Raw genomic sequence first — 27226 nt, forward strand, 5'->3', positions numbered from 1 at the left:
GATGCGGGGTGTTTCTCCGGGCGGGTCGGGAAGTCGTTCAGCTCCCGGGTGTGTGCGATCGGGGTCGTGCAGGTTGGCTGTCACGGAGAAATTACACGTCAAGAGGAAAAAACAGAGGGATTTGTCCAAGGGTGCTGTGCTCACTTTCCGCCAGTAGGTGGCGGTAGCGCCCGCAGCAGCAGAGATGGTCCACGGCGAGGACCAGGAGGAGCCTCCAGGAGGAGCCTCCTCAGGTGCCCTTAAGTCTGCAGATGCATTCCCTGGATTAGCCTGCCTCTGCCATGCTGGGTTTTACATCAGAACCCGCACTGCCTTTAGGAGGAGAGGATTGCACCGCCCGATATTTCAGGTTTAATATATCGATCAATGAAATAGCATGTGTGATTAGAATTTAAACCCGCTGTGACAGAAACGTGTGGCTCCACTCACACAATTACGCAGCAAACAGTGGTTGCTTGCGCTGCAGAATAACTGTAGGTCACATTATGGTTTACATTCATACTTTAATGTGCCCCCCCCCCATACAATACTGAGTATATGTTCGGATACTCAAAACTCTGTCAGTCACAGACATCCAAGCATTCACCCTCTCTACCCTCTCATTCACACCTATGGACGATTAAGTCGTCAATTAACTGTTTTTAACTAGGGGAGGAAAAACCTGGAGAATCCACGTGGTGGACCCTGTCAACCATGGGAATCAAAGCAGGAACCTTCTGGCTGCGAGGTGGGAGTCCTGCTCCCTACATCCGGATATTCATCGATGGGGAAACATGAAGCAGACAGAAGTGGTCATAATGGACAAAACGCAGACCACGGCGATGAAGGTGTAATTCCACATTCTGGAACACAAGGAACATCTCAACACCCACGTCCTTTTCAAATTCACCAGCTCCGAGTGCTCGGCGCTGAGGAGGCGCCCGGATAGTCCGAGCCAGTGAGTCTCTCCGGGTCTCTATTTGGCGCTTTTACCCTCATCCACCGCCAGCAGACACTCCTTGCCCACCTCCTGCTGCGGTAGGGTGGAAGATTGTTCCTCCTCTCCGAAAGAGAGGCTTAAGTCTTCCGGAAGCACGTCAGCGGGAACGACGGGCGGCGTTCCACAAGACCCGTTCGCGATGTGGAAGGTAATATTGACGTTGACCTGGGGGCCGGCGGAGGTGGGACTGATCATCTGTGGCTGAGGGCTGAGGGAGGAGATGCTTGGCAGAGGGGCGGGGGAGTCCGTCACAGCAGAAGGAGGATCCTGGAGGTCGTAGCAGGACAGCAGGGGGCCGATGGAGTCCTGCCTGCTGCAGCCCTCTGTATCGGCCAAGGTTTTAGCCTCATGGCTCTGCTGGCTGTTTGCCTCGCCCTCCTGCATCAGGCTGTGCTTCTCCAGCTCGGTCACTGTGAACGCCGTCAGCTGGGTGTCTGCAGAGAACATCTGCTCGACCTGCAGCACCAAAACACCGTGAGTTTCATCAAGTATCTGTCGTGCAACGTGACATTCGCTCAGTCACGAGAGGGAAAAGCGGACGGACCCACCTCGGCGTCGCTTTTGCAGTTTCCGTTTGCATCCACTTTGGGAGGGAACTTTGCAGCATCTGGGGAAAAGCAGATGGTCAGTCCTTCCACCAACCGGAGGTGCAATCAGAGCGTTTCTCAAAACAAAGGTTACGACACGCTCAATCTTTCTTCGCTGGTTACCTTTTTTCCGGAAGGGTCGACAGACGACGAGCAGAATGGTGGCGAGGGAAGCGCAGAGCAGACTGACCCCGACGGTCCTGGCGATGGCGGCGACTGAAACGGAGGCAGAGGGATTAAACACAGGGGGCGTTTCAAGCCTCGCCTTCCTTCAGGAAATCTCAGCCCCCCACTCAGCCGGTTTACCTAGTTTGGTGTCGATGTTCCTGCTCGGCAGCGCGCTCGTGCTCGTGTACGTCGGCGATGTCTTGCCTATGGATGACCATTCTGGCGGCGGGTCCGTCCGTCCTGGTGGATGGAGCGGCGCCGGGGTGGTAGAGGCCAGGGGCTGACCTCCAATGAGCAGATTGCTGGACAGGGGGGCCGGCTCAGGGTCACACAGCGCGTCCGAAGTGGAGTTTCCCGGTGCGAGGGTGGCATTCCCGGGACACCTGCGGAGAAACAAGGATGCATTAAAAGGCCCGAACAGCCAGATGGTGGTGGTGGTGGCGGTGGCGGCGGCTGCACTTCACTGTGTGTGATGCCTGCAGGGCTCTGTGGCGGAGACGATGGCGGAGAAGGTCCCCTTGGGGCACGTCTGACATTTCACATTTGAATTTGCTGTTCCTGCGAACCCACATGGAAAGAGGTTGTCAATTTATTTACATTCACAGACGGAGGAGGGGCGGGGCAGACGATTCCACATGAGAAATGTATTTTTAAAGCAACATCCAGATGACATATTTGAATCCTTTTACATTTACACACAGAAGGGGGTCTGCGGGGGAAAACTCAGACACAAATAGAACTTGCTGTACTAATGAAGAGGTTTTGCTGGATCTGGATGGAATGCCACATTATAATTCATGCAGTCATTCATCCATCATTTTGTATACCGCCTCTCCTGCAGTCAGAGTTGTCAGCTTATCCCAGCTTTTACTGGGCAAGACGTGTAGTTCGCCCTGGATCCATCACACAGACAGACAACCACTCACCCTCTCACTCACACATCTGGACCAACTAGTTCTGGGTTCTTCAGATTGTGACGACTTTCCGTCTTCCATCCTATGTGGAGGTGTGCGTACCTGCTTGGACAACTCCGTATCCAGCAGGGCATGGCGTGTACTCGGCGCAGTCATTGCAGTATGGGTCCTGGAATCCCACGTAGCAGTACTTCCCAGGCAGGCACTTGCACCGGACCTTGCTGGTAGAGGAGCAGCTCTGGGCCAGCTGAAGGCCCTTGTCTGCGTGTGCACAGAAAACAGCGGCGGGTGACGGGATGAAACCGCCAACGTGAAAATCATCTTAGCGTTTGAGGTTCGAAGTGACTGACTTTGCTTGCAGCGAGAGCAGGCGAAGCACTTCCTGGCGTAGTTCCACGTCTCTATGTAGAGGCCCTGGCCACACGGCTTGCACTGGGTGTCGGCGTGCGCGGAGCACAGCTCTGCCGCCCACTGTCCTGTCCAGATACAGAGACCGCCGTCATAACCAATCACAGCACAACTCAATGAATATTTGCACGTTAAAGCGTGTTACTGTGTTAGTTTTTGCAGGGCTGTCCGGGTTTCAGCGGGAAAGGCAGTCTCAGGGTGGCACGGGCCAATGTCTTGCTGAGCCGTCCCCAAGCCCGGATAAATGCAGAGGGTTGCGTCAGGAAGGGCATCCGGCGTAAAACTTTTGCCAAAACCAAACACGTGACTCAAACCTAATAATCTCATACCGGATCAGTTGAGGCCCAGGTTAACAATGACCACCATTGGTACCGATAACCTACAGGGTACCAATGGAAAATGGGCAACTGTAGGTCAAAGAAGGAAAGGAGGAAGACGTGTTCGGAAGAAGAGAGAGAAGAGAAAAGGCAAGAGTCTGGAGCTGAGACAAAGGACTTTGGATATCAGAACTATGTATGATGACTTGTATGCTCGGTTGGACAGTAAAGAGGGAGAAAATGATCTATACAGGTTGGCGAAACAGAGAGATAGAGATGGAAAGGATGTATAACAGTTCCAGGTGATTAAGGATAGAGAGGGAAATGCATTGACAGATGCTAGAAGAGTGATGGGAAAATGGAAAGAGTACTTTGAAGAGGTGATGAATGTGGAAAATGACAGAGAGGCAAGGGTAGAGGAGGTGACTATTGTAGACTACAAAGTAGTAGAGATTAGTAAAAGTAAAGTGAGGAAGGCATTGAAGAGGATGAAGAGTGGAAAGGCAGTTGGTCCTGATGATAAACCTGCGGAGGTGTGGAAGTGTCTAGGAGAGGCAAGGAGGGGAGAGAGTGAGAAGATCCCTGAAGAATGGAGATGAAGTCTGATGGTGCTCATTTTTCAAGAATAAGGGGGATGTGTAGAATTGCGACAACTATAGAGGGATAATGTTGATGAGCCATACAATGAAGTTATGGGAAAGAGAAGTGGAAACTAGACTGAGACCAGAAGTCAGCATTTGTGATCCGCAGTATGGCTTCATGCCTAGAAAGACCACTACAGATGCAGTAACTGCTTTGAGAATGCGAATAGATAAGTACGAAAAGGCCAAAGGGAGCTGCATTGTGTTTTTGTAGACCTAGAAAAAACAAGAAACAGTTACAATGATGAAAAGAAAGGAGGCAGAGCCAGACGTCACAGAGATGAAGGTGCCAAGATTCTTTTTGGGAGTGACCAGGATGGATAGTCTATCAGAGGTACAGCACATGTTAGATGTTTTTAAAAGAAGGTCAGAGAAGCCAGACTGAGATGGTTGGGTCATGTACAAAGGAAGGATAGTGAATATATTGATAGACAGATGCTGGAATTGGAGCTTCCAGGCAAGAAATCTCGAGAAGATTTATTGACGTAGTGAAAGAGCATTTGAGGGTAGTCGGTGTGAGAGAGGAGGATACAGAGAATAGGGTTAGATGGAGACAGTTGATTCGCTGTGCCGACCCCTGAAGGGAAAAGCCGAAAGGAGAAGAAGAAGAAGAAGAAGTGTGGGTCCCAGCGGGGGGTTATCATATAATGCAATAAGTCAAGTTGTATTTTATCTGATAAACCAGGTAGGAAAATCATTAAATCGCCTCAGAGCGGAGTTGGGGGTGGTCCATTAATGTCTCGCCTGCATTTTATAATGGCCCAGATACTCATCAGATGATTGGAAGGGGCGGGCAGAGGCTGGCAGCGGGGCAACTCCAATGAGAGTGATTAATTTTTTTTTGCTTAGTGCTAGTGCTAACTGGATCGGGTCCAGAATTTAAGTGCACATTCTCCGAGACGTGCAGCTCCAGAGGCTTCTGCACCGTCCAGTCTGCAGACAGAGGAGCCGGGACGGGACAGTCGGCTTCTGGGGTTCCTGAGGGTCACGACAAGGACCTTCACCCTGCTTCTGTCTTTTGCCCCACGCCTGCCCATTAATTACCTTAGGCTTGAAAAATGGAGCTCTGCTCAAAGTATCAGCTAGTGGGAGCAGTTTGTGAGTGCCACCAATCAGCAAGCACCTATGAATTCCTATGGAACTTTAGGAAGACCCTACCTCGGGTAGGAGCAGAGATGGTTCTAGGACCTGAAGGTCCACGGTCCCTGGTTCCTCTGCTGTCCAGGAGCCACAACAAGGTTCTTGCAGTGATTAGGCAGCTATAGTCCCTCCCTGAGGAAGGCTCTGGACCTGCTCAGGTCTGCTCTGGGTCTGCTCACCCATGTGATTCATGTATGTATGACTGTGTGAAAGTCCACCTGGGAGGGGGGGTTTTCACGATGATCTCGGAAACCCCAGCATCTCCCCATCTGCGGTCTGACTGATACTCTTCTCAGAACCTAAGCGGACCTCGCACCGGGCCCCCTCTCCCCGTCAGAGCACCTTCCCCATTTCGGCTCTTCCCCACCTTCAGCTAGGAACTCACCAGGGGGGCACCTGCTGCAGCACAGCTCTACGTCTTCATTCCAGTACTCCCGGGTCTCATTCCGGCAGGTTCCGGGTTGGTCGGCCCGGTAGGGCGGGGACTGGGCCTTGGAGACAGAGGCAGAGTGTCAGTACCGCCGACGTCCTGTAGGGGAACCAACACCCAACGCCACACCTGCGGGAAGGTTGCGATTGCTTTCGAAAAATTTGTGCCAAGACAGGGGGTTCCTCTGTGATTGGGCCCCTGAAACCACAGCATATGGCTTAAGAATGTCTTAGGAAGGTCCTAGGATGGTTTTGAGGAGGTTTTAAGTTTCAACCCGCGACGTGTCGTCACTGAGGGCCTTTTAAGGTCAAACTCCTCGCAGCTCTGACGGAGCAGGCTGAAGATTGCTGACAGCAGCACAGGAAACATGAGGCTACTGAGTTGTATGTGTGTATGTGTGTGTGTGTGTGTGTGTGTGTGTGTGTGTGTGTGAGAAGAGAAGAGAAGAAATGAGACGAGATGAGAAAGATCTCTCCATCACAGACAGTTGATCTAACTTAAGTATTTATTTAACTTTGATGCTCAAAACCTGACCCCCTAACACACACACACACACACACACACACACACAAACACACACAGACACACACACACACACACACACACACACACATACACTGTCACCCTTATCCATGAGGGGGGGTGGGCGTTGGAAACTCCTTTCTGTCTAGAAACGGAAAACCGAACCCTTCCAAACAACTCCTCCCAAACAGCCAAGTGTTAAAAGCTCTTCTGACTCCTGAAGAATGTGGAGGTCAGACCCCAGCGTCCCTCCCCCTGGTGAGCCCAGCGCCCTCCACCAGACCCCGGACCTACCTGTGAGATGTGGAGGCTCAGCTGGAGAATGAGCAGGAGCGAGAGTCGCGGGGCGGCTGCCATCGCCTCTCTCTGAGTGCAGAGGAAGAACCGTCCGGCGCTCGCAATTTCCTCAAACTGGTGTCTGGAGAGAGGCGGAGTGCAGTTTTGAGGAAGGAAACAGAAGAAGCCAAATGACCACATTACAGTCGTCATCAGAAGATCTCACTGAGCGCTGCTTACCAGATGTCAGACAGAAACTCAACTCAGGAGGTCTTGATGCTGAAGCTATCTGAAAGACAATGGAGGTAACACGTTTCAAATATTTTGGTTGAACACCCCACACACACACACACACACACACACACACACACACACACACACACACAAGCTGTGGTTGATGTTCCTCTGCATCACTTTGATCTGATTAAGAAGTCCACACAACCGTGACCTTTCGTATGTGTGTGTGTTCTGTCAGGAGTCAGTCTGTTGCCCCCCACCCACCCACTCTGAGAAGTGTGTGTGTGTGTGTGTGTGTGTGTGGTCGCTGTGCCCTGAGCAGAAGTTGGACCCCTGTGGACCCTCAGGGTTCTTCTCTGTCTTCGGTGCCACTGTGAAGAGAATTTCCCCTCCCACGTCCTCCTCACCTCTCTGCGTTGCAGATGCAGCGGGTTTGCCTCGTCTCGCCGTGCTTTTGCCCCCACGGCGCCGCCTCAGGGTGTCGTCATCCTGTCAGTGCCCCAAATGTTTTACAGATACCTCTGAGGGTTGGCGGGAACCGCGGGCCGCTCTGGGCCGCTGCCACGTCATTTCCCCACCTTTGCGCCGCATGCAGCGCAAAGGTGTCGGAAAGGGTGGCTTTTGATGCGTGCATATCAGAAGAACATCGGAAGTGATGTCATCAAGGCGCTGACTTCATGCGAGGAGGAGGCTCGAGCTAGTTTGGTGCTTCGGCCTCACAGCGCGAAGGACCCTGTTTGGATTCCGACAAGGGGACCTTTCTGTGTCTGTCTTTGTCTCTGGCCCTGTAATTGACTAGCGACCAGCATCCCCTGCAACTCTGAGTGCAGGATAAGCGGTAGAAGATGGATGGATAAATATATACTGTACATAGAGATAAGGATGATCTATATACTGTACGATAATATTCATCTACAGTGGGGAGAATAAGTATTTGACACACTGCTGATTTTTCAGCTTTTCCCATTTGAAAAGCATATAGAGGTCTGTAACTTTTCTCATAGTGACGGAATCAAAAACAAAAATCCAGAAAAACACAATGTATGATTTTTAAGTAATTCATTTGTATTTTATTACATGACATAAGTATTTGATCACCTACCGACCAGTAAGAATTGCGTCTCTGTCGCGTTTCTAAAAATATATGCATAATATATGCATATATGCATAAAAATCTAGATTCAAATATATACTGCTCAAAAAAATAAAGGGAACACTTGAACAACACAATGTAACTCCAAGTCAATCACACTTCTGTGAAATCATAGTGTCCACTCAGGAAGCAACACAGATTCATTTTGACTTGTTTTAAGGACATTACATCAAAGTTGGATCAGCCTGGAGTTTGTTTTTACACTTTGATTTTGAGTGTGATTCCTAATCCAGACCTCATTTGATTTCCATTGATCATTTTTGTGTGATTTTGTTGTCAGCACATTCAACTGTGTAAAGAGCAAAGTATTTCATAAGAATATTTCATTCATTTAGATCTAGGATGTGTTTTTTAAGTGTTCCCTTTATTTTTTTGAGCAGTGTATAAATACATCTATATACCCGTGTACAGCAGGGTGGCCGAGGCTCAGATGGTAGAGTGGGTGGTTGCTAATTCGATCCCCTGTTCCACCAGTTTGCGTGCTGAAGTGTCATTGAGCAAGACACCCCCAACGTAAGGTGACTAGCATGCACATCATTATGTGTGTGTCGTGTGTGTGGTAATGTGCTTTGAAAGTGCAGGGTGTGAAAGTTCTCTATGTTGAGCATACACATACATACATACATACGTACATACATATGTATACTGCTCAAAAAAATAAAGGGAACACTTGAACAACACAATGTAACTCCAAGTCAATCACACTTCTGTGAAATCATAGTGTCCACTCAGGAAGCAACACAGATTCATTTTGACTTGTTTTAAGGACATTACATCAAAGCTGGATCAGCCTGGAGTTTGTTTTTACACTTTGATTTTGAGTGTGATTCCTAATCCAGACCTCATTTGATTTCCATTGATCATTTTTGTGTGATTTTGTTGTCAGCACATTCAGCTGTGTAAAGAGCAAAGTATTTCATAAGAATATTTCATTCATTTAGATCTAGGATGTGTTTTTTAAGTGTTCCCTTTATTTTTTTGAGCAGTGTATATATACACACACACACGTACAGTATATCTCGCGTGTTTTGGGCCTCACCGATGAAGAACTGCGACAGGAAATCAGAAACAGAAATCTGGAAGTGGGCGCCGGGGTGATTGGCTGGGAGGGGAAACGCGGTGTCGTCTCCCGGCAACAGGAGTGAGCAGAGAGGTTGTGAAATTCACGGGCTGGCACCAGAAAACACACTAAACTGCAAATAACTGGGGTGGAAGGTAAGGATCCCACCCCATTGCCATGGAAACACCAGCAGGAACCATCTGGGTTGGTGAGAGGTGACCTCCACGAAGGACCAGCCTGAGAAGAAGTTTGCCAAAGTGGTGTTCACTGAGAGTTTGGAGGACCTCCACCTCTGACCCTGACGCTCCATCTGTCCCTCTATGAATAAACCTCTCCCCTTCCTGGTTTGACTCTTGAGTGACGAAGGCGGGGGCGAGGGAGGCGGAACACGTCCTGCAGGGGAACCGACACCTCCTGGAAAACATGAAGGAGATGGATGCTGCTATCTTTCTGACGGTTCCTTCCGGCCAGAAGAAGTTCGCTCACCTGCGGTCCCCTACTCATGGCGCCCGCGGCCTTGAGGCTGGCCCGAAGGTCCAAGGTCCCGGAGGGAGGGGGGCCTCCCCGCCTCACTGTGGACCAGCCCGACAGGCAGTGCTGGACGGCGGCGGGGACAGAACAGGAAGTGGTTGCTCAGCTCGGCGTCCGTCAGCGGGAACGACGCGGCGCCATGAAGGGACTCACCGACGGTAACGCCAGGCTGTCGGCGGGGTCGAAGCTGCGGCGGCGGCGGGCTCTGTGCTCGTACCGCGGCTGCAAACGGGAGCATGGGACGCTGACCCTAAGGGAGGAGACATCTGGACCATGCGTGGAGACCAAACACAGCTGGAGGTAGGACTTCCACGCAACGTCTTACCTGAGGTGATCCGGGTGGGCGGAAGTGGCAGTGTGGGAGGACCTGGATCTCCTGCAGACGGGACAGCGTTCCTGAGGGTGCAGAGGGACGGGGAACAACCTGCTGTTCATCCTGTAGGAGAAAATACCTGGGCCGAAGAGGAGAGGCGGAGATTAGGACCGGTGCCGGCATCACTGAGAACCGAGAGTGACCCCCCCCCCCCCCGCCGTACATTGATGGCCGGCGGCCTTGACTTCCGCGCCACTCTTCTCTTCAGAACATCTGTGAAGAACATCTGATGAAGGTTCCTCGATGTAGGGGGGGCTGACGCACTGCGGACGGTGGAGAGACCGGAAGGTGCGGAGCTCGTCGAAGAAGCGGTCTGAGCGGCCGGCCAGGGGGTCGCCAAGGTCGAGGATGGCTGCAGGGACGGAGCACGGCAGGAGGTCACACACACACACACACACACAAACACAAACACACACACACCTGGAGGTCAGACACTGTGGACAATACCTGCTATCCAGTCGTACCCCAGCAGAGGCTGCAGATGGTGCCGGTCTGAGTCGGGACCCCCTCCGGAGCCCCAGGGGCCCGGCTTCTCCTCCGGCTGGAGAACAAGGCGGGAAGGAAATATGATGTCGCACACTGTGATGACATCATATGGTGTTCCTAAATAAAATGTTCCCATGACGACCGCTCGCGTCGGCCGCCCACCTGTTTGCCCGTGATGTCAGATGGAGGGACGGCCTGGGCTGAGGTCACAGGGGGGGCCAAGAGGGTGGACGGAGCAGAGGCTCCTGAGAGAGAGAGAGAGTTCTCAGAACAGGGAACATGTTTTTTTTAATTCTTCTTCTTCTTCTTCCTTCTTCCTTTAATTCTTCCTTTAATTTGAAGTATTTTTAGCACTTTAGCATTTTTAGCACTATTTTTAGCACTATCACGCTGTGACAACAGAAATAAAAACCTATTAGCAGTACCTTATGCTCGCTCTAAGCGATCTCAGGCAAAACTGTTCTCAGTTCTACTACCTCAGTGGTGGAACAAACTCCCAGAAGCAACAAGACTAGCATCATCTATCTCAACCTTCAAGAAACAGGTAAAAACGTTTCTCTTTCAGGACTTTTTACTGCGCTGATGCCCCAGATCAGGTTGGCAGCAAGTTAGGCTATGCAGTGTGTGTGTGTACGTTTGTGTGTCTCTGTCCAAAAAAAAAAAAAAACAAAACCTCACTAACCCAAGCTTACTGTTCTGTATACTTCCTGTGCATCGTGTATTTGCAAGTGTATTTGCAGTCCCTATGTCCTCTATTGTAAGTCGCTTTGGATAAAAGCGTCTGCCAAATGCAATGTAATGTAATGTAAATAAAACATGCAACTAACACACCGACATTACAATATGCTGTCTGAGTGGAGGACTGAAACAAAGCTGCACATTTGTGCATACTTCTAAGGTTTGGGGTTCAGTAGAAGAGAGGGAGGAAGAAATGATGAAGAAATTAAGACTGAGAAATAAACATGAAGGGGAGTTAGATTTTGTAAGGATCCTTCTGCCTCCTGTACCGGCCGCCCGCCGCCGCTCCAGCTGCAGCAGCAAATCTCTGTTCCGCTGTCGTAAAACCTCCAGACGCTCCGCCGGAAACATCCTACGAATAAGATTTGCTGTTGCGTAAAACACAAACCTAAAAACAAATTAAAAAAAAAAACAAAACAGAACTACTCAATCGGACTTCCGGTGAGAGAAAATCAGAGACAGTCGACTGGAAATCCGTCCAGATTCAAACTGGTCTTGCTGTCTCCATAGCAACGCGGTGAAAACAGTGATTTGATTGGCCAGGACTCGCCTACCCGTCACGCCTTGCGGCCGCTCTTAAAGGGTCAGGAGCACTGTAGGGCTCGGCTGCAGTGACGGGGGATGACCAGCAGGGGGCGCTATTTGACCGCTGCAGTACAGCGCACAATGAGGGAGGATATTATTCTAGTCTATTTCCATTATTTTTTCTTTTCTATCATATCTTATTTCATTATTATTGCACCTTTTATGCTGGTTGCTGCTGTTCGATCGCCGTCCGGACACAAATTCAGCTGCTTACACCCAAAGTGCATGAAGGGATATGATAGGATCCAACGTGTCACTGAGGATGAAGAAGAAACAACAAAATAAGACACAACAGAACGTCGGAGGATGGGGACGTCAGGTAAAGCTGCCGTGGCTGCGGGCAGGCAGGTGAGATATCAAACAGGAAACAGAAGGCCGACCTTTCAACATGTCACAATAATGAGCCAGCCGTCATCAGTGATTCATTTATTCTCAATAGCGCTTCTCCCGCTCTCAGGGTCGGGAGGCGATGGAGCCTATCCCAGCTGGCGCCGGGCGTGAAGCGGGATTCGCCGTCCCTGGAACATCCATCAAGGGGTGCATAGAGACACACAAGCGTTCGCCCTCTCATCCAATCATTTTCTGTTTGTTTTGTAAATACAATAGACATTGTAAACTGTAATAGTCTCCCTGGAGCTTTGCATTGTGGTTCTACAGGATTAGGTGTGTGTGTGTGTGTGTGTGTGCGTGTCACAGCGAGAGGCCGTTACCATGGATTCAGGTAAGACCCTTGAACCGATGTTTGTTTGTTTGTTTTTTTTTTAAAGTCTGATTTCTTCCCCCCCTTCTTCACGTGGCTCTATATCCGTCCAGGTTTTGCGGCCGGGTCACATGACCGGCCTCTGCACGTGCGCTGCATCCTTTTCTGATTCTAATTCTGATTCTGATTCCGCCGCATGCAGAGCTAATAACCGCGGAGACGGCGGACGGGCGGCGGCTTGATGTCCCCTCGCCGCCTGGCCCTGGGAGGACACGCTGTGCGGCCCCGTCCTGCGCCTGTTGTGCTCGGCGGGCGTCGGTTTATTTATGCCGACCCCGGCCGTGTGCGGCGGCTCTAATGAGCGCGCCGCGGGCGGTACGGGGTCGCGGGCGTAACGGCATGGAACTGCTGCTCAGTATTCCGGTCACGCCCGGTTTGCATGTCGAGCCGTCCGTCTCCGTCCGGCGTGATTAGTTGACCGCAGGGCTATGGAGTTGCACCCCATTATCATTTGAAGTGTCGGGTGGAGAAGGCAGACCCCTCCCGGTCCCCGTAATAGCCCCCGCCCTCTCCGCCGGGCAGCGTGTGATTACCGCCCGCCGTCTGAACGCTTCGCTGTTCATTAGAGGAGCGATGGCAAGGAAAAACAGAAGGACCTGCAGAGCTCCTGTGATGAACACGAGCCGGTCCCAGAGCTGGGGAACCAAAGATACGGGGGAGTTGGAGCCGGACCGGGGCCTTCAGACCCAACCGGGCGGGATCGCAACTCCCTCGGCAGGAGGAGCGCTCCTTCCCGCCTCAATGTTGCGTGACCTTGTGAAATCATCGATCCCGCTCCGAAGCCCGGCTCCTGCACACGCAACTTGCAGGGTCAAAGATGGGCGTCTCCTCCGGCTGCAGAACATCCACGTGCTTCGGTCTAAAGCAGATCTAATGTGCCGACGGGGGAGCGGCGGCAGCCCTCCCGCCGCCGCTGCCGCCACCATCATGCAAATTGTGCCAAAGTGGCAATTTGTTCTCCGGCGTTAAAACAAAAAGGCTCATGGGTCTAAAAGCTCCCTAATGAGCGGACGGCGATGAAGGTTCACTCGGGAGCAGAACCCATCTCCGTCAGCTGATTGGCTGCTGAGCGGGCCCGACGCCACGGCCGAATCCCACTGATGGCTGTAAATTGAAGTAAAGTGCAGTACTCCGGGCCTGGGTGTGAGGACTGAGCAGCGCAGGGTGCAGGATCTACACAAGCGGATGACTTAGAAAGCTGATGTTGTGAGGTGTTCAGGGGTGGGAGGATCCCTGAGGAACCTGGTGGCGGCGGCAGGTTCTTTCTGCTTTGCTGATAAAGAAGTGGAAAAGGGTTCAATGTTTGGCGCTGCTCCTGCGATAATGGCGGCTGCCATTAAGATAAGAGGATTAGAAGGTCCTCACTGGGGGGGGGCAAACCGGAACCGGTGGGGGGGGCGAGAGCGAGGGTTGAGTCTGAAGGTCACACATGTTTACACGAGGTAACCATCGTCCTGGGATCAGACCAGACGGACAGACAGAACCGACCCGGTTCTGCAGCTCAGCACATTTTTAAGAAGGTCTTCTTACAATGGAACCTTTTCGCTGTTTTTCAGATGGAGATGAAGGTCAGCGCCTCCTCCAGCTTTTCAGGCTGCTTTGTGTTTCTGGCTCAGAGTGTGTGTGTGTGTGTGTGTGTGTGTGTGTGTGTGTGTCAGAAACGCCGTCCAGACCGGAGGGCTTTTTCAAAAAGTTATAATCAGTGTGATTACAGGGTTCGCGTTCTCACATGGCAGCGGTCGCACCGAGAACATACACACACACACACACACACACATGCACGCGCGTCAGGAGTGCGTGGGGATGCAGTTGTTCATCTGCCCCTGCTTTGTCAGATGGATCCTCTCTGAATGGTTGGGCATTAATTCCTGGCACATCCCGCCGCGCTTTATGGCGCCGCCGCCGTTTTTCAGGACAAGCGTCGCCGGAGACGGGCCGTGTGGGACGGAGGATCAATGGCAGTATGTCACCGTTCCTGCCCAGGAGAGCAGCACCTCCAGACGACACCATCGGGAGGTCACGGCTCAGAAGCTGCGGCGGAACGGTTTCCTTTTTCCCCTCCGTGCAATTAAAACGCGTCTGCAGCTCAAATCCCGCCGTGCTGCACGCGGGGCAGGCAGAGCAATAATTACCGCCAGCGCGGACCGAGGTTCTGCTACCCATCAGGGGATCAGAGGAACACGCGAGAAGGTCCGGGTCTGGCGGAGGAGATGTTTTATTATCTGGGTCTTTCCTTCAAGTCTTCCAGGAATTAGACACCCCCCGCTCGCTCGCTCGATGTCACAGGTTTCGACAGAACGGCCGACGCTGTCAGGAGTCTATCTTCTCTCCTCTGACTACAGAACACACAGATAGAGCCCGAGCAGAAGTCGAACACAGACAGAACCCCGGCGGGAGAACATGGAGAGAACCTAGATGTGGAACCCTCATTGTGGACCTTGACCATTATTTTCATGCACAGAAAAAAAACAAATCTGAGGTCTGCAGGACCGTGGGGGTTCTGATCCAGACGTGGGTTCCGCCCCCCCGCCCCGGCTTCCTGAGGGCAAGCATGAAAGCGAGCCTTCCATTATGGGATGTTTTCTGCCAGGCGGCCCAACGCTGTGTGATCAGCGGCCTGGAGAACGTGCCTGACAGCTTTTTAATTAGGCGGCTGCTGACGGAGGGACGCAGCTCGCCTGGAGAAGCACCAGAGCCCAAAGATGGGAGGGACCTTCTCGTCCCTGGGCTTCTCTCTGTCACTTCTATCCATGGGTTCTTCTGAGGCTCTCCATCCAAACAGTCCAAAAACACTAAATCATCCTCAGGTGTGAACAGGAGAACGAATGCTTGGATGATTGACAGCTGCCTGTGCGGGTTAGGCCCCGCCCCCCTCCCCAGCGTCAGCTGTGATTGGCTGGAATAAACCTTCGACATTGAAACGTCTGGAGGAGCTTCGGAGTGTTTTCTAACTGAAGATCCTGGATAGATGGAGAGATACCTGTCCGTCCGCCATCGGGTGGATGTGATAGGTGGAGCCCGGTTGTGATGTCACCGTTTGGATCGAACCAAAGCGGCGGACCGTGGGGGGGGGTTCCTCAGGCGCCGAGGTGATTTCTGTTCTGCACAAAGGTTCTGAGCCATGCAGCAACTTGAAACGGCGACTTGCATGACACTATGAGGAGACCCCCCCCCCACCCCCCGAAAACTATGAGACCCCTTTGACCCCTCTTTCTCTCTGTCGAGTGAAGACAAGCCCTTCTTCTCCCTGAGGCGAGATGTTCTCCAGGCCTCCTGCTGCCCTCCGAGGCAGGGATCCATCTCCGTTCATGTGTTCACTCGCCCAATCCGAATCTCTCATCTTGTCCTGAGAACCTGAGCCCATCCCTCCCATCACCACCTCATTATTGTGGTTAATTAGGCAGAAAATGAGCCAGGGCTTCCCGCCATTCCATCTGACACAGGTTCCCTCGGAGCTCCACGCTCAGACCCCCGCTGGCTCCTCCACACACCACGGGTCATTCTGGACACCAGGGAGGGGGTTAATTAACTTCACGGTGATTTGGATGATGAAAGGAGAGACGATGGCGGCGGCGAGCGAGGAGCTGCAGAGCTTCAGGTTTGCTGGAACATCTGCAAGATTTCCTGCCCTTTTTAAAGATGCTCAGTGTGTGTGTGTGTGTGTGTGTGTGTGTGTGTTGGGGGGTCACAGCAAGACACATTCACTAACAACCTGACCCCTGGATCCACCACAAGCACAAACAGATGATACAGCCCAGCTGAAGTCCTACACACACACACACACACACACACACAAGCTTGCACGCGTCACCATATTTCCTCTCGCTAACAGAAAACAATCCAGCACTATCACCTCCCATCTGCCTTCTCTCCTCCCTCCCTCCCTTTCTACCTCCCTCCCTCTCTCTCTCTCTCTTTCCCCTCACACTCTGGCGGCAGCGTGCTGAGGTGGAGAGCGTCTCCTCCAGCCACCGCTCAGACTCATTTCTCCTCACACCAGCTCTGAGTGGAGGCTCAGCAGGGGTGTTTGGGATATTAGCCTGTGGCGAGGGAGAGGCGAGGGGACCCCGTCATACCTCCGAGGTAAGTCCGCCGACCCCGAGCTCGGGCAGGGAGGAGGCGTGGGGGGGGGGCTGAGGAGCACCTGGACCTTCTGGCGGAGGTTTGCGAGCCGCCGGCGGGGCTGATCTGTGAGCGCTGGTGACTCCAGCGGGGCATTTCGTCGCTTCAATCATGTTTTGGGTGATTTGAGTGCCGGGAAAGCGGCTCAGAGAGGATTTGAGGGTCCGCGCACACCGCCGGCCCCGCGGGACCCGTGGTGTTAATCCATGTTTGTTTTTGCTCCGGAGCACCACAGAAGAAGGAAAGCAGCGGCGGTAATGAGCTTAAATCCGTGAGGCCGTTAAAAAAATACAAAACATCCGACGTTCAAACTGGAAAAGCGAGTGCGTTGGCTGTCCGCCGGCGCGTCTGACGGGCCCCGGAGCCGCAGGGTCCTCGGGGTTCACACATTGGAGGACTTTCGGGTCCCACCTTGTCACGAGGCAAAGGTAACCAAGGTCTGGAGAGCAGGCGGGGAAACGCCGCTTTCCGGGAAGGGTTCGTTCTCATGTGCGCGGTGAGGAAAACGTGCACGATCAACTTGCGGAGCGCGTCATCCGAACACGACTCCGGCGCAGATCCGGGTCCGGTCCGCCTGCGGATCTTCACCTCTAACAAAGTCCGACACTCGGAGATGGGGGCCAGGTGGGGGGGGGGGGGGGGGGTTGATTCAAATGATTTCACAGCCTCGAGGTCATTAAGTCCAGAGCTAATTACGTGCGTGTCTGTTCAGAAAACCTCCACGGTGAAGCTGTCTCAACTCCATTTCTTCACTCACGTGCCCCCCCGGCCCCTGTGGCCATCAAGTTGGAAAACAAGGAGCAGCACTCAGCTGTGTTCAGAATTTTTTTGGCCCCCGGGTTTTATTTGCGTGGCCACACAGAGGGCGCCCCGACCACCCGGCCGGAAGACGGGACCCGGAACCCGGCCCTCCGGCCTCCAGGACGCAGGAATGTTTCCACGGCGCCGCGATGAGGAAATCGTGAAATACAGCGATTCGGCTGCAGGTTCGGTTCCAATACATCGAACGCACACAAAGCCTTTCAGCATTTAAGTGACGCCGGAGCCGAAGCTAACCGTGCCTTCAGCGAGGGGGGCGGAGGTGCAGGTTGTGTCCTCTGTGCAGGCAGCCGGCCTCTAACTAGCCCCGCTCTTTGGCATCTGTCAGCAGGGCGTAATGGACCGCTGCGGACCGAGCCGCCGATGGCCGACGGGAGGCGAGCAGGTGCCGCGGAGCCGGCCAACCCGAAGATACCGCTTATTGCCGTTTTGTCCCCGGCAACAAGCGCTCATTTGCAATACGGAGTCCACGCGTGCATAATTATGGTGCACGGAAATGAGCCATCGTGGAATATAGGCTTAAGATGGCTCAGAGCCTGGAGCGCGCATGCATCTGTGTGTGTGTGTGTGTGTGTGTGTGTGTGTGTATGTTTTGTTAGTTTACTGGGGCATTTAGCCTTTGCCAAATTGCTTCCGGCAGCACCGTTACATCCAATCCGCACAGCGAGCCGCCGCTCAAGACAATTAAAAGTGGATGGGGGCGAGTGATAAATTTATTCTGCTCTGAATTAACTACTGCAGCGCGACAGGAGGCGGGGGAGGTGGGGTGGCGTCGTTACTGCAGGAGATGAAGACACAGCAGTTTGAGTCTACAGTACGCTGGGTTCATGTTAGGTGAGAGAACACCCGGGTTGCGGCGGCGGTCCCAGGAGGACGGGAAGATGGTCGTCGTGACAGCGAGACACGACTAAAGAGATGCACTCCACCCAGGAGCTCCGGGAGGACAGATGTTCCCCGGGATTGGCTGTCGGGGCTATGGTTGTCAGAGGTTAGGAGATGTCCAGGAGGTCTGTCCGGGTCCCGGGTGGTTCTCCACCAGACACGCCAAACCTCCACCGGGAGGGCCGTGAAGTCCCGAAATTAGACCGAAAAGTCGCCAGCTCATTGGTCGGTCATATCAGAAGCGAGTCCATAAAGGGTATGCTCCTCCAGAAAAGGGGCGGGGCTTAACAAGGACAGTGAGAGCTTTGCCTTTGACCTCCAAAACGTCCCAAAAACCCTGCAGATGTGCCCGCGAGCCGAGCTCATTTGCTCATTTGTTTTTCTTCCGGGGAAAGCTAACACCTTCCGGATGATGGTCAGGATTACAGTTTCCAGTCCTGGGTTGTGGTGGTGGGGTGGAGGGTGATGGACGGGCCGGCCGGCTTCCAGTCCACGCAGCCAGCGTGCTGTCAGCGAGCCGGGTTTGGTCGGTTGACGAGGGCGCCGCTCTCCGACAACCGGAGGCCGCGGTCTTTTCTATTTATTTTTGCTGGATCTTTGTGACGGCGGTGCAGAGGCCCCGCTTTCACGGCCCGCCATCGCAGTCAGATGCCACTTGCTGCCGACCCGAACGGGACGCCATACGACGGCATCGAGTTTCGTGCTGCGGCTTTCCATAGAGGCTCCTCACTACCCCTACGAAAGAAAACTCATTCTGACAGTAAGGAAGCGAGCAGCGAAGATCGCCAGGAGGGCCTCTCAGGGTTGCGGCGACAGGTCCGACTGTTGCCACGGAAACCCCCGAGGACCAAGGGGTCTGCGCCGCTTCGCTTTAAGGAACCTGATCTTTTCTATCTGTGACATCATCAGCGGGGAACCCGAACCCTCCGCTTGGTGACCCGCCGAACCAAGATGCTTCCTGCCGCGGCCACAGACCAGACCTCCAGGAGGTCCTGTTCAAACAAACACCGCAGAGCAGCAGTACATACTGGGAGGGAGGCTCTGCAGCTGCTTGAGGGAACTTGGGTTTCTGTGTGCACGCACGTGCGCTGGAGTTAAACGGTGAATGGTTGTTTGACCGGATGACGTGAATGAGTGAGCGAAGGACTGTATGGCTCTATAGGATGAGCGAATGGGTGAATAGTTACATGACTCGAGCGAGCGGATGGTTGAAGGTCTCCAAGGTGAACCCGTCTGTCGTCGGGTGACAACAGGAAGAAGCTCCACTCCCACCGCAACCATGAATGAACCAATGAATGAATGAAACTGGAAATATTAGTCAGAATCCCCTGGAAGCACTTGAAACGGCATTGACATGGAGCTGTTGGCGATGCTGCAGCGGGCAGTCAGCAGCCGGTGCCGGCTAGCAAGCTTTCAGATGGATCATCGCGTGTGCAAAAGTGCAAAACAGAGATGACGGTGGTGCCGCGCACACACACACACACACACACACACACACACACACACACTCTCAGGCGGCTGTGGCTCTCGCCTGGATCCTCCCACAGAGCTATGATGTCCTTCTCGCAGAGCCGTCTGTCAGGAGGATGGGCAAATCGGAAAGCCAAATGGACATCGTGGAGAAATCGAGTAAACCCGGGCAGCGGCGCTGGACGGCGACGGAGGTCGGCCTGTCGGTGCTGCTGCTGCTGGTCAGCGGCGCCCTGGCCGGGCTGGTGGTCCTCTATACCTCCGCTGTTAAAGGTAAGGGCTCCGCTCGTTCCAGGCCTTCACCTCCACGGCCCGCCGGCTCACATCATCTGGAGGCCCAAAGCGCACACACACCCTGTCTTATGTGTGTGTGTGTGTGTGTGCTGTCAATGTAATTTCACGTCTACTACATCTACCTGTGTCTGACATGTGTAGCTCCTCTCTTCCAGAACAATCCTACAGGTCAGGCGTGTCCAGGATTCCCGCCGGCAAAGGTGTGTATGTCTGCATCTGTCAAAGCATGCATGTGGGAGCACATGTTTGCCCCTCCAACAGCGGCCCCACGATACTGTAATTCCCTCTGTTGCCCGGTCAGCAGTGTCACCCGGAGGTGACTGCTGACACAGATGGGCCTCTCACACACACACGCACACACACACACACACCACTTCCACGTGCAACTGGCCTGAGCTTTTTCATGGCACGCTATCGGCACCTCCGCCCCCCGTAACGGCTGATATTGATCTCTCCCAGGCCGGCCGCGCGACTCCGTCCTCCAGGATGTTTGCACGACGGCGGATTGCGTCACAGCAGGTGAGCGCGCCTGGGTTCGTCCGCCCTCTGCTGACATTCAGCTCGTCTCCAACGTTCTTCCTTTCTCTCTCTGGTACGAATAATAAAAAAAAAAATTAAAAAAAAAGCTTCCCGCCTCCTGCAAAACATGGACACGTCGGTGAAGCCGTGTGACAACTTCTACCAGTATGCCTGTGGGGGCTGGCTGGAGCGCCACGTCATCCCGGAGACCAGCTCCCGCCACAGCATCTTTGACATTCTGAGGGACAAGCTGGAGATTGTCCTCAAAGGTCAGCTGGCCCCGGGGGCTCGGTGCGACGTGGGTTTTTTTTTTTTTTTTTTTTTTTTTTTTGTCGGTTTGTTTTTTCCGATCCAGAGCGGGAAAGGTCTGCGTGCGCTCTGTCCTCGCAGGTGTCCTGGAGACAGAGAATGCGCAGGACAGGGACGCCATCAGGAAGGCCAAGATCCTGTACAGCTCCTGCATGAACGAGAGTGAGTCTCCGGCATCCGCGCTCCGACGGTTCGGACACGAGCGCTACATTTAGGTTGGGGCGACACGGCGTTTTCCCGGGAGAGGACGTTGCCATGGAAACTGATTTTCGGCCGGCTCCCGGGGTGAAACCGCCGACCACGGTAATTGTTTCTCATCCCGCAGGCCTCATTGAGCAGCGCGACTCCCTGCCCCTCCTCAGCTTGATCGACAGCGTCGGAGACTGGCCCGTCGCGTCCGACGCCTGGAACAGCAGTGCGGGTGAGGAAAGACACCTCGTCCACCGAATGACGGGGCAACGGCGGATCTTCTTGCGTGAATCAAAATGTTCTCTTGCTGAAGAGGAGGCCTGGAGCCTGGAGGACACGCTCGCCACGCTCTCCGCCCGCTTCAACAAGAAGGCCCTGCTGGACATGTACGTTTGGACCGACGACCGCGACTCCAGCCGCCACGTCATCTACGTAAGCCCGACCCCGGCGACAACCTCATCATGTATCCGCCAAGCTTGCGAACGCTCCTGTGCTCTCCTTCAGATCGACCAGCCGACCCTGGGGATGCCCTCCAGAGATTATTATTTCAACGACGGAAATTACAAGAAGGTGAGGCCTGAACAGTTCCCCTTGACGTCCATTGACTCCGATTCCAAGCGGATCTTCGTTTTGGCTCCAGCCAAGCCTGACATCTGGACAGTCAGTCCACCCGAAAAACGTGCTCTAGTTCATTCATGGAGAAGCGATCCACACTCTCCGGGATCTCCCTTTTCAACGGTGTTCCTGACCTCGAGCCTGGTTCCGCAGGTGCGGGAGGCCTACCTCCACTTCATGGTCTCCATCGCGAAAATGACCCGGGAGGACAGGAACCTGACGCAAGACGACGAGGGCGTGTGGGATGAGATGATGCAAGTGCTGGAGCTGGAGACCGATATCGCCAATGTCAGTACCGGACGCCACGACGGGAGAATCCGTTCGGCATCTGCGGAGAAGGATAGACTACTTTTTGTGCGGTGAGGTGCACCAAACACACACTTGTGCCATTTTCCTCTGCCTTCCAGGCCACGTCGCCGGCGGAGGAGCGCCAGGACGTCACCATGCTCTACAGCAAAATAACCCTGGAGGAGCTGCAGAACACTTTCAGCCTGAATGTAAGAGGAGACCTCCTCGGAGGGACACCTGTTTGCCCACCGCAACCAAGTTCAGCGTGTCCTACATGCACCACTGGTACCTGTTAGCCGAGGGCGAACCGAAAGTGTCGGTTCGTCAGAAACGGGCTTTCGAGTTCATGTGTGGTTCCATCGGTGGAACTCGATCTACAGCTGTACCTCACACAGCAGACGAGAGACAAACATCTTGGCAACCCAGTGTACGTCTAGTGTAGTTCCTGTGAGACTAACCTGCTTCCTCCAGGGGTTCAACTGGATCCGGTTCATCCGGGGCGTGCTGTCCAGCGTGTCCGTCGAGGTCCGGCCGGACGAGGAGGTGGTGGTCTACGGCGCCCCCTACCTGGAGAGGATGAACGACATTCTGTCCAGACACAGCGTCAGGTCAGTCCGAGCCGGCGGGAACCGACAGGTGAGCGCAGAGCCGGCGCTAACGGAGACCCTGCGGCCGTATCTCCAGATCCCTGCAGAACTACCTGGCCTGGCAGCTGATCTTCGACAGGGTGAACAGCCTGAGCCGCCGCTTCAAAGACGCCAGGTCTCGTTACAGGAAGGTGCGACGGTCACTTCCTGCCGCGCTAACACACGGCTAGTTCTGCCCAGCGCAGGTCCGGTCGGCATACCCGTGTCTTTCTGCAGACCTTATTCGGGACGACCCTGGAGGACGCCTGGTGGAGGGAGTGCGTGCGTTACGTCAAGAGCAGCATGGAAAATGCGGTGGGAGCCCTCTACGTGCGGGAGACCTTCGCTGGAGAGAGCAAGCGCATGGTGAGCGTTCAGCTTCGAAGGTGATTTACGGGAGCAGATCAGGGATCCGAACCGGAGAACCTCGGAGCCCGATGTCGTGGCGGCCGCGTGAGATAAACCCCATAATGTGCGGCAGGTCAGTGACCTGATCGGGAAGATCCAGAAGGCCTATGTGGAAACGCTGGAGGAGCTGAGCTGGATGGACGCGCCGTCCAAGGAGAAGGCGAGGGAAAAGGTACACGCCGGGAAGGTTCTGGTTCCTGCTGGAGGACCTCTGGGCTCCACTGACCGCCGTGCCTCTCCCGCAGGCCTTGGCCATCAAGGAGCACATCGGCTATCCGGACCACATCCTGGAGCAGAGCAACCAGAAGCTGGACCAGGAGTACGCCAACGTAAGATGGAGCTGAGCCACGGTCTCCAAAACGACTGCCTGGCAACTCGTTTTCACCGTGTCTTCTTTTCAGCTGAATTTCAGCAAGGAACTCTACTTCGAGAACATCCTGGAGAACCTCAGATGTGAGGCACACAAGAGCCTGAAGAAGCTGCGAGAACCAGTGGACCCCGACTTGTAAGCTGTGACCTTCAGCGATAAGATTCTGTCCACAGATCTGGGCCGGCAGAACATTCGCTACTAAAACGGTTGTCGTTCCACAACATTTAAAAAGAATCATAGGAGGTCAGTTGTTTCATTGCGAGAAGGTTCCACCTTCTGATCAAGAGGTAGTACCCTGTTTGCGTTATCCCCATGTTCTCCTGCCTGGGTTCTTGTCTTCCCCTCACGGTCCACAAATGGTCAGCGGGTTCATTGACGTCTCCTAACTGTCCACTGGCGTGAATGAGAGGGTGAATGATCGGAGGTCTGTGGTGGACAGCCGTCTAGGTTAAGCCCCGCCCCCTCGCCCCAGCGACGACTGTGATTGGTTCCAGAGAGGCTTTGAGAACTCAAGATGACCAGGTTCTGAGTTCTTCTCCGTCCCTCCCCAGGTGGATCATTGGGGCTGCCGTGGTCAACGCCTTTTACTCCCCCAACAGGAACCAGATAGGTGAGATCCTCAGGTCTGACTGTGGATGGGTTCCGTCTGGAGGTCCGCTCTTGTTCTTGTTCCTCGTCCGCAGTGTTTCCCGCCGGAATCCTGCAGCCGCCGTTCTTCAGCAAACACCAGCAGCAGGCTCTCAACTTCGGCGGGATCGGGATGGTGATCGGCCACGAGATCACGCACGGCTTCGACGACAACGGTGAGACCCGGACGCCCAGTCCGAGCCGGACGATCGGAGCTCAGGTGTCTTCCGCCGCCCTCCGCAGGTAGAAACTTCGACAAGGATGGGAACATGTTGAACTGGTGGAGCAACTTCTCCGCCGAGCACTTCAAGGAGCAGTCCCAGTGTATGGTGCAGCAGTACGGCAGCTTCAACTGGAAGATGGCGGGTGGACAGAACGTAAGTGTGAGATCTTCCGCCTGGAGCCGCCCCCACCCACGCCCCTTGATGTGGGCGTCCTCTGTGGGTTGCAGGTCAGCGGGATCAGCACCCTGGGGGAGAACATCGCAGACAACGGAGGGGTTCGTCAAGCTTACAAGGTCCGGCGTTGGCCACGTGAAGAACCTCTGCCTCCTCGAGGACCGAATGGAGACTTCACACTGTGCTCCTTTAACAGGCCTACCTGAAGTGGGTGGAGACGGAGGGGGAGGAGCCTCGCTTGCCCGGCCTGGACATGGACCACAAGCAGCTCTTCTTCCTCAACTTTGCCCAGGTGAGGGAGAACCCGCTCATTCAACTTTCTTTTTCCTCAGGCTGCAGAAAATTCAAAGTAGGTGGCGAAGTAAACATCCACTTGTGGGGGAGGAGGAGGGGGGGGGGGGTCGTAATCCGATACCCAACGAGGTCTTCGGTGGCTGCAGAAGAATGTGAACCACAAGCGTAAAAGCGTCACCTTCAATCTTCCACCTCCTCCAACCGGGAGGACCAAACATCTCCTGACTTCTGGCTCTTTCCCAGGTGTGGTGCGGTGCTTATCGTCCTGAATACGCCAGCCAGTCCATCAAGACAGACTCCCACAGCCCACTGGAGTACAGGTGAGCATTATTATGGGATGTATACAGCTATTGGCTAAAGTACAGGGACTGATGGAAACACATACACACTCACACACACACAACTTTGTTGCCTCCTGTTGTTTCTGGCACCACCGAGCAGAACCAGATACGTCCCCCGGGCGCAGCGGTGGAAGTGAGAACATTGTTGTGGTGGTGATGCATGCTGGGTCGAGGTCCTTTGCTCTGCTGCTGGTGATTCCAGGTTCCAGGAAGAACCTGAAGATCTTTCTTAGTTAACTGAAGCTATCGAAGATGAAACTCGGGTTAGGTGCTACCGGTGCCCCCGCTGGACACCGCCTGTACCAAAGATTAAACAGCTGAGTCCCTGCGCTTCACGTTGAGATGTTCAAGCCCTCACTGTTCTCCCCCACCTTCCTCCTCAGGGTGCTGGGGTCTCTGCAGAACTTCGAGGCCTTCTCAGAGGCCTTCCAGTGCCAGAAGGGCAGCCCGATGAACCCCGATCTCAAGTGCCGTGTCTGGTAGAACCCCTTCCCCCCCATCCATTTCTTTACTAGGGCGAACTACAGGAACCGGACACATTTCTTATTCAGCTCAGACCTGCAGAGGGACACTAATTCCAATGAGTGTGGGGGCCAAGAGGAGACACGGCGGATGTTCTGGAGAAGGTTTTCCCCTTGTCTTCTGGACACAGTCTCAGGAACACCTCCAGGAGCGAGAAGTGAGGCGCGTCAGAGACTGTCGAAGCTCGTGGCCTTTCTCCTTCTCGCCCCCCCCCCCCCTCTGTAGAAACCCTTGTAGAAGTGTGAGTGCGAAGACTCAGATAGCCAGAATTAGTTTCCCCCTGCAGGTTCTCCCAGAGCTCCGGGGACCTGAACACCCAAAAGACTCCAGGACTGTTAGATCTCTGCGGCTCCAGATCACCTTTGGAAAGCTTTTAACGCCATCAGGGAGGCGATAAATATTCATAATCTACTCGTTCTTCGGCCTCGCTCTGCAGATCGCTGCCGCTCCGACTGTAATGGTGTGTGTGTGTGTGTGTGTGTGTGTGGTGCGACAACAGAAGCGACGTGAACCTGACAGTTCTTCAGAGAGCGGCGTGCTCGCTGCAGAAGGTCAGATGCGCTGCTTCCTGGAAGCCACCACTTAGGTCGCCGGTTAGATCCATGATCCCCCTCGGGTTCTGCCTGAAGCGACCGAAAATCCTCATCTCCTGCACCTTCAAACACTCGTAGAAACCGAATCCTAATCCCTCCTTTCGCTTCCTACTAGCGGCTAACAGGTGTCTATCTGAATCTGTGCAGGTTCAAAGTCTCACGGCCAATCACACCGTAGCATTAGGGAAAAGAAAAGGCCTTGAATGCAACACACACGCACACACACACACACACACACACACACACACACACGGGGTGGTTCGCCATCAATCTCGCACTGATTGATGGTGTGCAGCTGGGGTGGTTGTGTACCGACCCCCGTCACCCGACTGGTCAGCCCACAGGCAGCGGCAAGGAAGAGGAGCAGCCTAGGACACTGTTTTATACTTTTTCCAAAAAAAAAAAAAAAAAAGGCAGGTGATGGGGAATCGGGGGGGCAAACACAAAATAAACAAACAAACAAACAAACAAACCCGCGCCGCCCGTTCACCCCGACCACGACTGTTAGGTCTTGCCTGAGGCCGCCCAACACGAATGTGCACGTTGAAGCTTTACGCGTCGGTGCAACTCAGGAGCCTCAGCCCCCGAGCGAGGCGGGGTCGGGGTCGAGGTCGAGGACGCACCGGCGGACGACCGTTCCCTTGGAATGTAAGCGCCAGAGGCGTGCGACTACCTGAGACAACGCACGCCCTACGTTTGGCTTCTTTACAGGAATGCTGGAGATCATAAGCTACCATTCAAGCTAACTGCGTCCAGTGGATTATGAAGTGTGTGTTACTGTATATACACATCACGCTTTGCTCCACGGAAGGGATTATAACCCCGGTCCGACCGCCGTCCTGCTCCTCGTCTTTGACGCGCGGGAACCTTTTCTTTTCGGTAAAAGCGCGATAGCGTCTTGTAGGCACGGCGAGCTGAGAAACGTGTTTGTGGACGTGGGTGTTTATGAAATAGCACTGTCGCTTTGCCGGGTGTTTCATGAATGTGTTTATAATCTATATTGAATATTAATTCGCTATTTTTGTGACTGATCTGTGATGACTGACATTAAAGTTGGACGGCCGAGTCCCCCCCGTGTATGTGCGCCTCTGAGATGAATCCTGACACCGACGCTGAGGTCAGGATCGGCTAAAGCTGCATAGTTGTCGCCATGGTAACCAATATTGAACAGACCCAGAAATCCTAAGCAAAGCCTGATGAGGGATCACACGATACATACGGTTCGGTAGGCAAAC

General features: G+C 53.9%; 3 protein-coding genes across 4 annotated transcripts; 1 reads left to right on the top strand and 2 right to left on the bottom strand.

Annotated features, from left to right (window-relative positions):
• Positions 1-504: 504 nt before the first annotated feature.
• Positions 505-6505, bottom strand: tnfrsf1b (tumor necrosis factor receptor superfamily, member 1B). The gene is made up of 9 exons (XM_086148819.1): positions 6401-6505; positions 5540-5645; positions 2999-3124; positions 2751-2909; positions 2199-2292; positions 1873-2117; positions 1690-1782; positions 1528-1586; positions 505-1435 (listed from the first exon to the last, which is right to left on the bottom strand). Exons 1-9 carry the CDS (start codon positions 6461-6463, stop codon positions 956-958), a joined length of 1425 nt encoding a protein of 474 aa, XP_086004945.1. The 5' UTR covers positions 6464-6505; the 3' UTR covers positions 505-955.
• A 1204-nt stretch (positions 6506-7709) lies between these two features.
• On the bottom strand, positions 7710-11441 carry miip (migration and invasion inhibitory protein). The gene is made up of 8 exons (XM_086149611.1): positions 11230-11441; positions 10385-10467; positions 10184-10277; positions 9900-10088; positions 9689-9815; positions 9517-9613; positions 9319-9429; positions 7710-9246 (listed from the first exon to the last, which is right to left on the bottom strand). The coding sequence occupies exons 1-8, from the start codon at positions 11309-11311 to the stop codon at positions 9151-9153; spliced, it is 879 nt and encodes a 292-aa protein (XP_086005737.1). The 5' UTR covers positions 11312-11441; the 3' UTR covers positions 7710-9150.
• Positions 11442-16239: 4798 nt separating this feature from the next.
• mmel1 (membrane metalloendopeptidase like 1) lies at positions 16240-27066 on the top strand. 2 transcript variants are annotated; one of them, XM_086149612.1, is made up of 24 exons: positions 16240-16388; positions 19698-19871; positions 20048-20092; positions 20352-20411; positions 20519-20680; positions 20802-20882; positions 21046-21141; positions 21223-21341; positions 21414-21479; positions 21678-21812; positions 21932-22021; positions 22284-22420; positions 22497-22590; positions 22676-22804; positions 22920-23018; positions 23092-23175; positions 23248-23351; positions 23768-23826; positions 23900-24019; positions 24087-24220; positions 24295-24360; positions 24438-24533; positions 24779-24855; positions 25260-27066. In XM_086149612.1, the coding sequence occupies exons 2-24, from the start codon at positions 19715-19717 to the stop codon at positions 25357-25359; spliced, it is 2310 nt and encodes a 769-aa protein (XP_086005738.1). In that variant the 5' UTR covers positions 16240-16388; positions 19698-19714; the 3' UTR covers positions 25360-27066. The 2 variants fall into 2 exon arrangements, with proteins under 2 accessions (XP_086005738.1, XP_086005739.1); XM_086149613.1 differs by lacking the exon at positions 20802-20882.
• The last annotated feature ends 160 nt before the right edge of the window (positions 27067-27226 follow it).

This window comes from Fistularia commersonii, chromosome 7 (genome assembly GCF_037954325.1).
Source record: "Fistularia commersonii isolate RoL2024-O1a breed Wild chromosome 7, RoL_Fcom_v1.0, whole genome shotgun sequence".
Lineage (NCBI taxonomy): Eukaryota > Metazoa > Chordata > Actinopteri > Syngnathiformes > Fistulariidae > Fistularia > Fistularia commersonii.